The sequence below is a fragment of the Eublepharis macularius genome, chromosome 7, assembly GCF_028583425.1.
Source record: "Eublepharis macularius isolate TG4126 chromosome 7, MPM_Emac_v1.0, whole genome shotgun sequence".
NCBI classification, from domain to species: Eukaryota; Metazoa; Chordata; class Lepidosauria; order Squamata; family Eublepharidae; genus Eublepharis; species Eublepharis macularius.
Window position 1 is genome coordinate 49,182,414 of NC_072796.1, and position 12,202 is coordinate 49,194,615.

A 12,202-nucleotide genomic window follows, 5' to 3' on the forward strand; every position below is an offset into this window, starting at 1 on the left:
AACCAAAAAGTCCCTATAGTAAAGATTCTAGCTCCCATATTTAAAAAAATAACAAGAAAACTCATTATTGGAATTTTCCTTATGAATAACGAACACTTAAGAAAACATTTTCTTATATTCCCGTAGATAATAAAAAGAATCCAAAGATATGTTTTGGGTCTGAAATCACTCATTGTACATAAAAGTGCAAGAAGGTTGATATGTAATTATAAACCAACCTTTCTGCTTGGCCACTATACAAAACTGTATATAAACAAAATTGCCTGTTTTTTACCTCTCAGAATCCCAATAAACTTTCATTTCAAACTTACATGAGTGTATTTACAGCAGGAGAAGGATTGGACAAGTGCTTTAAGAGGCTTTTGTGAACTGCAAATGTTTTACAACTGAGGCCCCTACAAAAATCTATATATCGGAAAGACTACAAGAAATCTTACCAAGGAGCATAAATACAATATTTAGAATGGCAAAGTTCTTTAAGGGCTAGATATGATTTTTAGACGTTGGAGTCTTGTTCTCTCATTTCTTTACAATAATGTCTATTGTGGAGTCCCAGTTACATAGCAGTAACTTTCTATAGAATAGTGGGGTTTTAAAGAACATTTTAAAGAGAACATTGTACTATATATACCAGTTTTTATTGAAAATCATTTTAAATTTTAGAACATATTGTTTAAAGCATTGCTTTTGAATCATTTTCTAGTTGCATCTGAAGAATAGAATGTTGGGCTTCAGCAAATAAAACATTTCTTAAGAGATGAAGCTTTCCCTGCCCACCGTGAGCCTGAAGGCCAATGATTGTCCTTCAACCACTAAGATGGACTCATTATTCCCCAGGTAACTGTACTTCACTGCAAAAGATGACAAGGATGAAAAAGCAAGACCTGCCTTACCTTCCCGTTAGGTCTTCAATATCCTTAATGAACAATCCTCCTTGGTGTTTACACATGTTCTTGCATGCTCGCAGGACACTGTTGTCCTTGTACAAGATATAATTCTTTCCATCTCTTTTGTTTCTTAAGAAATTTATTCCTTCCCTAAGAACAGCAACCTCAGAAGGAGTGAGAGAGAGCAGTATTTTGCTTGTTTGCTCCACGCTGTTTGAAACAAAAGGGGACTAATAAGAAATCAGAGTATAAGAACAACTATCTTAGGGGATCAAAAACAACTTTGGGATGATTTTGTTTAATAAACTGTCCCTATGTGGCAAAATTAATAGTCCTGTGTCAAAAAGTAACATCTGCTTCAAACGTACCGTCTAGCATCACTACTATAAGTCCATTCATATCAACCTGGCCAGCTAAGAGCTGGAGCGTGCAAACTCTTGCTTTCTGCTGCAAAAGTTGGGCAGCCATATAAGGGAAGAGCGCTGCACAACCCTCTGCTCCCACTGCTAGAGGATCTTATTGAAGATCTGAGAATTATCTTCCAAATAACAAGGTCTTCTTGCACAAGTTAAGCATGCTCCCCTCTGTCTGGAATGTCTAGCATATCCATACATGGGATAATACTTTGATAATACTTTGATAATAGTAGGAATATTAACAAGAAGTATTTGCTTTGGTTTCTAAGCTAAGCTTCTAAGCTAAGTTTGACCAAATCCAAGATGGCTGTATATTCACCATTGTTGTTGCCATGAAAGGCATATTCATTGCTGCTTTCAGCAGGCAAACAATAAGAAAAACTGATCCTGCAGACAACAGCAAAAATCCAACAGTAGTTAAAAACAACAATATCTGATCAGATAATAAAATCACTAACACCCTCCAGAATAGTATAGTCTTATAAAGTCTCTGGAAGCCAGAAGTGAGAGAGGAGGACGTTTCCAGGACGTTTCTCAAACTTGCTTTTCTCATGCCACAGGGCCAGATCAATGAGCATTCTGAGAGTAGAACCACAAGTGACAAAAGGCACAGATTGGACACTTGTCAGCTTCCCTCAAGTTCTGATGGGAAATGTAGGCAGCTTGGCGGAATGTTGGACAAATGACAGTTGAAAAGTCCATTGGACAGCAGTCAGAGAGCGAAGCTGCGAGACCAGGATGCCTACATTTCCCATCAAAACTTGAGGGAAGCAGACAAGTGTCCAATCTGTGCCTTTTGTCACTTGTGGTTCTGCTCTGAGACTTCAAGCCTGATCCCTTAAGTACAACCCTGCCCTGAAATGGACAAAAACTTTATCCCAGTTCAGCGTTAACCAACAGTCCTTCAGTCTTGTCTGGATCCAGGTTCAATTTGTTTGGCCAATTCTAGACTTTTATACTCTCCAAACAACAGTAGGGGGTTTCTACTGCCTGCCTGGAATCAGCTGTGCCATTCTGTTCCTATACAGAACACTTAGGTAGCTGTAGGCTCACTTCTAAGTACATTGAAGTCGATGGGCTTAGAACTGAGTATCTTTGCTTAACCAAAGTACATTTGAAGTCAGTGGGTTTAGAAAGGTGTATCTCTGTTTAGGACTGCACTGTAAACTGAGTAATTCTTCCCACTCTACCTTCAAACAAGTTAATAATTGTCACAGTTGTTTTTCCCAGTTAGCCAGTGAAAAGAATACAATGATAACTTCAGTCTCCCCTGATATATAAATTAAATCAGCAACTAATGAGGGAGATAATCTTATTTTACCACTATTAATCTTACCACTATTAGAAAAACACCTGCATTGTTCATGGGGAGCTAAATGTGCTTACCATATTTCCCCTTGAATTACTTAGAGCCAAACTACAAGTGACTCCTGACACAGGTTGGACACTTGTCAGCTTCCCTCAAGTTTTGATGGGAAATGTAGGCATCCTGGACTTGCAGCTGTAATGGAGAGCCAACCTGTAAAACCAGGACGCCTACATTTCCCATCAAAACTTGAGGGAAGCTGACAAGTGTCCAACCTGTGTAAGGCGTCACTTGTAGCTTGGTTCTAAGAAGTGCATACATTTCTTAAGAATGGATACAGAAATGAGATATCCTTAATGTTGCCATATCAAAGTCAATTTCATTATTTCCTATCCACTACAGTCTAGAAATAAATTATTATCTAGGTGCTGTTTAGAAAGAAAGAAAAGAAAAAAAGCTTATTCAGAGTAATAACTTTTTTTTGTTTTGCAAATCATAATGATAAAGACAGTGATAAGGGAGCCTAGAATAACCAAAATAGAGATTTTTCAACAGGTAGTTAACTGAGTAGTCCTAAACAGCTCCACTCAGAAGTCTACTCAGAAGTATTTCATGGCACAAACTCTCACACAAAGATTCCCAGGGTTGCACTGTAAATAGCCTTCAATTTAGAGTTCTCTTCTACTTCTTCACAAAAAGCACTGCAGTGGAGATATAATCAGCAGAATATAATCTGATGAAGAGAACTGCATCTGACGAACTGCATCTGCATCTGATGAAGAGAACTGTGGTTGTATTGTCGAAGGCTTTCACGGCCGGAGAACGATGGTTGTTGGGGGTTTTCCGGGCTGTATTGCCGTGGTCTTGGCATTGTAGTTCCTGACGTTTCGCCAGCAGCTGTGGCTGGCATCTTCAGAGGTGTAGCACCAAAAGACAGAGATCTCTCAGTGTCACAGTGTGGAAAAGATGTAGGTCATTTGTATCTACTCAGGAGGGGTGGGGTTGAGCTGAGTCATTCTGTAAGAGTTTCCCAGGGTGTGGAATGCTAATGACGGGAGGCTTCACTGTATCCTGAGGAGGTTCTTCCAATCCATATGCAAAAGAACCTCCTCAGGATACAGTGAAGCCTCCCGCCATTAGCATTCCACACCCTGGGAAACTCTTACAGAATGACTCAGCTCAACCCCACCCCTCCTGAGTAGATACAAATGACCTACATCTTTTCCACACTGTGACACTGAGAGATCTCTGTCTTTTGGTGCTACACCTCTGAAGATGCCAGCCACAGCTGCTGGCGAAACGTCAGGAACTACAATGCCAAGACCACGGCAATACAGCCCGGAAAACCCCCAACAACCATAGAACTGTGGTTCTCGAAAGCTTATGCTACAGTAAAGTTGGTTAGTCTTAATGGTGCTACTGGACTCTTCTATTTTGCTACTACAGACTAACACAACTAACTCCTCTGGATCTATAATCAGCAGAAGATTTCTGGTGGTCTTGAAGAAATTATTCCATGCAATATCTAAGTCCTTGACTGAACAAACTCCCTATATTTCAGCACCATACAATATTTAAGTCTGTACTTTGAACATAAAAATAATAACAGCTGGACTACCCAAATTATCTCTACATTTTCTTGTGAATTGTAACAAATTCCACATTATACATATTGTGAACAGGGTAACATTTTGAAAACATTTTGAAAACAGGGTAAGAATGAAAGCAATTTAAATTCTTTAACTACTTCAGTTTCGTTGTCTGAATTGACCAAATGGGAGAGACTGATCCTTTACTAAAAACTGAGCTTGTTGGACTTGGAACATTAATTTTTATCTTTACAGTTATATTCAGAATTCCAATACATCATGCATGCAGGCAAATAAAATCCAGACTTTATATAGTTTATAGCACAAACAAAAATGTTTTTGTTTGGCAACCAGAGGGAGGGACTGAACTCTTTCAGAACTCCTTCTGGCTTTCCTTCTGGCTTTAACCCTTCAAAGTACTTCCAGCAGAGAGTCCCGTTTTTCCCGCTGTGAAGAGAAAATGACAACAAAGGAGGAGACCCATGCATCATGCCTTTCTCGGGGTGCAATCTCTCTGAAACTTGGGGGGGGGGTCTTTGGAGGACAGTGAGGACTATGTCCCCTGCAAATTTGGTGGGTATTGGACATTGGGAAGATCAGTTTGTAAGCCCTCAAAGTAGCTGCCTTCCAACAGGCAGTTCCGTTTTTGCCACTGTGAACAGAAAATAACAGCAAAGGTGGGGGACACATGGATCATGCCTTTCCTGGGGTGCAATCTCTATGAAACTGGGGGGGTCTTCAGAGGACAGTGGGGACTAAAGGGGGAGAGCCATGGATCATGCCTTTCCTGGGGTGCAATCTCTCTGAAACTGGGGAAGTCTGCAGAGGACAGTGAGGACTAAAGGGGGAGAGCCATGTGTGAGCCGCCGCCCCGCCTGCAGTAGGTTGCCGCCTTCCGCCGTCCTAGCACGCACCAATGGCGGTGGTCTCCCTCAGCCTCAGAGTCCAGCAGGGGAGGGAGGTTGACGTCACCCAAGTCCTCCCCCTGCCAGCTGACACGTGTACCCTCTCTCTCTTTCAGCCACTTGCACATCAGCCTACTCATCCCCGGAATCCTTGGAATCCTTCCCCTTTATAGCACCCCTTTCTCCCACCTCCCCACCAGGGCTGCCAATCAGCCCTTCGCTCTCCCCATTCATCCAGGCCCCATTCGTCCCCTCCCCCCTGGCCTGCTCCATCCCCATAGGCCACCTGCTGTGCCCTTCACACGGGAGTCCCCTCTCCCACTCCTGCCCCCAGCCGCCAGGTGGCAGAAGTGTTGGGCCTGATGCCCAGAGGCAGGCCCATCTGTCCTCTGCTGTCTGCGGGCCTGCCCCACGCCCAGACAGGCTGGGCTGGGGGGCTCTGGCTAGGCAAGGAGCCTCAGGGGCAGCTGCATTCTCGTTGGCCCTGGTGGCTGCTCCTCCGGGCCTGGCGCAGCCGCTTCCTCCATATGGGCCGACCATCCAACTCCCGTGCCCTGTGCCACTGGGCTCGGCTGCCACTGGGACTTCCCCGCCATGCCGCTCAACTGAGCCGCGGGGGTTTCCCCGGCATGCTGCCTCACCGCCTTCGGCTCCGGTGCTCCATGGAGGCCACGCTCCCTCTCCACCGAAGTGAGTGGGTTGGGGGTCAGCAGGGAGGCTGGCAGAGGGGCGCTGTGACTCCTGGGGGCCTCCCTGGCTCCCCAGTCTGGAGTTGGTGGGGGTCGCCACTCCAGACACCATGGATAATGCCTTTCCTGGGGTGCAATCTCTCTGAAACTGGGTGGGTGGGGGGTCTTCAGAGGACAGTGAGGACTAAAGGGGAGCCATGGATCATGCCTTTCCTGGGGTACAATCTCTCAGAAACTGGGGGGGGTCTTCAGAGGACAGTGAGGACTAAAGGGGGAGAACCATGGATCATGCTTTTCTGGGGTGCAATCTATCTGAAACTGGGGGGGGGTCTTCAGAGGACAGTGATGACTATATCCCCTGCAAATTTGGTGGGCATTGGACATTGGTAAGATTCTCCTGGGTGCGAGAGGGACGGGGAGAATTTCCCCACCTCTCTCGCACTGGGCAGGCAGCCTGGCTGTGCAACTGCTCTCCTGGCTCTTTATACTATCAGCTGGCAGTCAGCAGGGGGAATTTCCTCCCCTTCTGCCACCTGCCAGCTGATAGTTTAAAGGGATCTTTAAAGGGCCAGGTAAGTGGGTTTGAGGGGAGGGGGGGCTAAGTGGGGGGGTTGGGGTGGGGGTGGTTCTGGCCCCCACGAACAATGAACAATGAACATGTCCGGGGACAGTTCATGTTTGTCCATGTTTGTTATTCGTTGTTCGTGGATGGCACTGAATGTCAAACAGGGTGTTCAGGTTTTTTTCCCGTTTGTGCCCATGTCTAGTTGGGACTGGGAGTAGTTGGAAACTGCTTTTTGGAGACCTTAAGATTCAGTTAAAAACTGAAGGAAAGCACTGGTGTTTGAAGAGAAGGGGTTTGGGCTACTAGAAAGTGGGTACCAGCATTCTTAAACCTAAAAGAGACAAAGAATACTAAAAGAAAGTGTACTAGAGTGTTTGGGGAAAACAGAGGTATAAAAGCCTCTAACATAAAAAGTATCTGTGAAGAGCATAAGAACTAAAGTTTGTGCATGTACTGATTTTACCTCAGAGATTTCTGTGTTGAATTACCTCAGAAATTTTCATCCCCTGATTTCACCTGACTTTTCCCTTCTAAAATAAATAAAATAGCTAATTACTTTTTAATTTTAAAAATGCCATTTCTTCTGTTTAAGGATAAAGAAGAGAGAAAAAGGAGGAGATAATGTCATACCAGGTAACTACTTTTCATGGAAAATCAGCTCTAAGATAAAAGTCATGGTAATTAGTAATATACAGGAAGTCCAAGATACACATGTAAAATAAAAATTTACATTATTAATTTAGATTATTTCTATGTGTCGAAGAAGTCTTACTTCACATGACGTGCTTATTACATAAAATGTTCTACAAATAGGATTAGAACAAGTTAATGCTGAGTGCTCATCATACTTTAATGATTGAACAAATGTCTTTAATTTTTTATCCATAATATGATAGATAAATTGTCGTACATTAACAATAGTTTTTCACGATAACAAAGCTCATTAAAGAGTGCTTTAACTCTCTCAGCTGACTCCCTTTCATGTGCAGTTCTTGGTGGGCTATTTTCAAATTATGAATGAGGGTAAAAGTAAATGTGACTACACGGCCACATTTGTAATTCACATCTGTCTTGTCAATATATAAAATGAGGAGGGGGGGGGTTAAGAGTGGAAATAGAAGAAATCAATGGCTGGTTGTCCCAGTGACTCTCATTTTAGTTAAAAGTACCCAACAGAAGGGAAGGAATTGGATTGGGGCCATTATGCTGGGGAAGAGTTTAGCTTCCTCCATGTGTGTGTGTACCTTTTGTTGTCAGCATTAGACCCCCTGCTACATACATACTGGAGCAGACAAAGGAATAACTGTATCTGCTCTTTGCTCATCACATCATGTCTGACCCTGAGTCCATAATCTCAGAATCTCATACCAGTATTTTAAATACTTAAATCAAGAAATGATTGTAATTTCACTAGCTTCTTTTCTCCCTGTAATCTGTTATCAGCATTATTATTTCCATTTAAGGATTTAGAGCTGAAAGTTATGTTGAAAATAGTCGTTTAGTAAGCTGCTACAGAAGAGAAGTTTTGCAAGTTCTTTCTGCTCCTTATTTACACTTTCAAACTCTCTGTTCTTGAAAACAATAACACAATATTATTTTTGTTTATCATACTTCATATTTCTTGCATGCACTAAAATTATTGATTCATGTCAAGTAATGTCTAATAAAGAAGTCTTACCTTTTTTCCATGATGAATCAGAAAAGCGGAAAGCCAAGAGTAGTTTGATAACATAAATTATGTTTAATTCCAAGCAACAAAAATAAAATAATGAATCTATTCTACTATATCCTTTAATTTGGATTCTATTTCATAAACAATGTCACAGCATAATCCTGGAATAAGGAATGCCACTTTACTGTGGCATGCAGGTTTGCAGATTCTTAGTAGCTATAAGAAACGGCAAAATTTAAAGCTAGAATACGGTTTGCTTTTATAACTGCTGAAGTTGTCAAGTGTAAGGATTATCATCCCGGAACAATAGTTAAAATATTGCATGACAGAGTTTGTCTAGGTGTTCCTTGGACAAAAGCCAGTTCAGTGTAGTGGTTAAGAGCAATGGGACTCTAATCTGGAGAGACGGGACTCTAATCTGGAGAAGCCAGCTGGGTGACCTTGGGCCAGTCACAGTTCTCTGCAGCTCTCTCAGCACCACCCACCTCACAGGGTGTTTTGTTGTGGGGATGATAATAATAACGTACTTTGTAAACCGCTCCAAGTGGGTGTTAAGTTGTCTTGAAAGATGATATGTAAATTGAATGTTATTATGTTATTAAAAAGTTTCACAATTGGTGAGACAGAGAAAGTGGAGATAGCCCTAGGTGTGGCTTCTGAACTCAAAAGCTGAAAAAGAATTGTCTGGTATCTCAGGTATGTGGCTTTTAAAAATGCACAGTGTCATTGGAAGTCAATTCTGTGTGTAAAAGACTGGTGCTCATACAATGCTGGTACAACAACAGCCTCCCTGAGCCCATCTGTGGGGAGGGTGGGGTATAAATTGAATAAAATAAATAAATAATAAAAATAACGTCATGCCATGTGCATTTGGCAAAAGCTGCATTCATTTCAATTAAGTAAAAGTCTCATCTCTTCTTTACATACTCTGATAGTAGTTCAAGAGATTGGGACCAGGATAAGTGGAGGGAAAGGAGAAAGAGCTGGGAAGTAATGGGTGTGCCATTTATCTTCCCCCATATGCCATAACCAAAAATTACCAATTAAAATGTAACTTTATTAGATGGAGCCACTAGCCAAAGGCTACAGTGGTGACTAATGGAGATCATGGCACCTTCTATCATGAGATCCTTCTTGACCACCTTTTGGGACTGGAAGTGGAAGGCACTGATCTATGGTGCTTTCAGTCCTACCTCAAAAGTAGGTTCCAGAAAGTGGTGCTGGGTTACTTACTGCCCTTAAGAATCTATCCTACAGGGTTCTGCAATCTTCCATCTTGTCCCCCATGCTTTTCAACATCTATGTAAAGCACTGGGACAGGTTATCCAGGGATCTGGGCTGACGTGCCATGAATATGCAGGTGACACTCGGCTCTATGTTGAGATTCCAGCAGATTCCAGGGAGGCTGTGGAAACAGGTATCTGGAGGCAGTTTTGGAATGGATGAGGGCTAACAAACTGAAACATCCCATCAAAATAGAGGTGCGACTGGTGGGGAAAAGGTTTGACCCAGGAATAGGGATCTCTTCTGTTATAGATGGGGTTGTACTTCTAAAGGAGCAGTTTCATAGCTAGGAGGTGTTCCTAGACCTCCTATAGAATTAATAGGTGGTAGTGATGTCCAGGGGTGCCTTTCACTAGGTTTAACTGGTGAACCAGCTGCTGCCCTTCCTGGGTGGGAAAGATCTTGCCACTGTGATGCATGTTCTGGTAAGATCTACATTAGATTACTGCAATGAACTCTACATGGGGCTCCCCATGAAGAGTGACTGAAAGCAACAGTTTATACAGAATACTGTGGCCAGAATATTAACTGGAGAGGGTCATAGGGATTACATCACTCCAGTGTTGTTCTATCTAGACTGGTTCCCAATTTGGCTCCAGGAGCAATTCAAGGTGCTGGTGTTGGCCTCTGTAGCCCCATATGGCTTACAGCCACCATTGTCAGGGTCTGTTTGTATGTTGCCTGACAGGAAGCAACCTGACTAACGCCATGTTTCTTTAGTTGTTTAGTCTTCTTTTCCCTCTAGGCCCCACCTGCAAGGAGCTGTTTCCATGGGAGAAGACACTGTCTTATCTTTTCTGCAAGCCGAGTCGACCTTGACTAGTGTTCCCACAGAGAACTCTCCTGCTATGTGAACTCTGGGGGGAGGCTGGGCTCTGAGAGTGTGAAATGTAACAACTTCTATTCTGTATGTCATTCCTAACAATGCCTTGTTCAGCCAGGGTCTCAAATCCTGGAATATGGATGTCTAGGCCTGAATGCTGTCTTTCAAAATAAAACCTTTTAAAATCAAAAGACCTTGTCTTCTTGCAGAAGGGAGTAAGGCAGACTCTCGTGTCTGGAATGCCATAGTCTGACAACCATAACTTAAGGGCCACTTTCTCTCATATGAACCTGACTGTCCACTACAGTCCACTACTTTGGGGGAGCTACTGTGGGTGCCCCTGCCATATGATGGATTCAGTGGCAACCAAAGAAAAAGATTTCTTGGTTGTTGTGGCCACAAAACTTTGGAACTCCCTCTCCAAGGAAATTCATTTATCTCCCTCTATTCTTGTCTTCCACCAGCAGGAGAAGACTTTGGCAGGGGTGTGTGTGTTTTGTTTAGCATACCCCTAGTACTGTTATTGGCTCATCCATCTAATGTTTTTTTATTGTTTTCATTTTTGTGGAACTGTCCGTTAATGAGATAGTTTGCTGAATTATCTCTTCTTCCTCACTCTGACACTTTACTTATTTTCTTAGAATCCATATTTGAAAAAAAGGATATCCTCTCTTGGCTATACAGGATCCATAATGTTAATTAAATGTGAAATAGCAAATGATTCAAAGAACTAAATATAGAAAGAAAAAGAAATTGCAAAAATGGTGATGCATGTATTGTCGAAGGCTTTCACGGCCGGAGAACGATGGTTGTTGGGGGTTTTCCGGGCTGTATTGCCGTGGTCTTGGCATTGTAGTTCCTGACGTTTCGCCAGCAGCTGTGGCTGGCATCTTCAGAGGTGTAGCACCAAAAGACAGAGATCTCTCAGTGTCAGTCACTCTCAGTGACACTGAGAGATCTCTGTCTTTTGGTGCTACACCTCTGAAGATGCCAGCCACAGCTGCTGGCGAAACGTCAGGAACTACAATGCCAAGACCACGGCAATACAGCCCGGAAAACCCCCAACAACCATGGTGATGCATACTCTTCAAGACTTTTAAATGATTTAATTGTGAATTAAATCAAATTTAATACACTGAACCTGATTTCTATACAATTAATCATATTAATTACTTCAATAAGTAATTGTTTATTTTGTTTTGTTATTTATTTTGTTTTGTTGGCTGTGCACTTGTTTGTTTATTTTTTCAGTTGTAATTTGCTTTAGATCCTTTTGGGTGAAAAGCAGGGTATATATACTATATATACTTGAACTGATTAAGTAATTAAGTAATATCCTGTCAATTTCTTCAAATAACATCACTACAAATGTGTGTGTGGGTATTTTTATGTAGAATATTATGAGCAAGCTTCACTTCCTGACAGGCAGGTACAGAACATGAGGAGCAAACACAATGTTTTGTGTCTCAAGTTGGATCTTGCAGCACTAGGAATCTTGCAGCAGTGGCAACTTTTGAAGAAAAAGCTTTTTTATAGGAGAAACTGTGACGGGTAAGGTCTAATAAATCAAGCCCAACCAAGTCAGAAAACAAAGACTCCTGTCTTGTACATGGTATGCAATCACCGACAGTTTATATAATCTGGCTGCTCAGTTCTCTGTGATGGAAACAAAGGAGGGACAGCCCCGGTGCAAACGCAAGCGGAAGGAAAAAAGAAAAAAGAAAACCGAAGCCTCAAAATGAAAAGCATACAATGAGCACACAATGAATCCTCAGAAACGGAAATATATCAAAAGTGTGAATATAATAAATATCACAATTGGTGTGTACTAATTAAACGTCAAATTGTATATACATAAACTACAACCATGCCAATAAATACAAGTGCAATGAACACCAAGGTGCTCACAGGCACCAAAAGGGGTAATACCAGGCTCCCCATGCCCGCCAGGCTCGGCGGCCACCGCCATCACCCACCTTCCTTTCTTGCTGGGAATACCAGCGTGCTCGTTTTCGGCCTGTCGGGCGGGCACATGGGAGGTGCTACCGGCAAGCAGCCAGACCCCC

The 12,202-nt window shown here is 42.6% G+C and overlaps 1 protein-coding gene across 1 annotated transcript in view; it reads right to left on the reverse strand.

Annotated features, from left to right (window-relative positions):
• LOC129333791 (cytidine monophosphate-N-acetylneuraminic acid hydroxylase-like) overlaps positions 1-8,124 on the reverse strand; it is a 42,986-nt gene extending 34,862 nt beyond the window's left edge. Inside the window, exons 1-2 of the mRNA XM_054985677.1 lie at positions 8,036-8,124; positions 894-1,097 (exon numbers count right to left, since the gene is read on the reverse strand). Of these exons, the coding sequence (XP_054841652.1) occupies positions 894-1,097; positions 8,036-8,046 (215 nt within the window). The 5' untranslated portion in view covers positions 8,047-8,124. The remainder of the gene's footprint in view (positions 1-893; positions 1,098-8,035) is intronic.
• Positions 8,125-12,202: the final 4,078 nt, after the last annotated feature.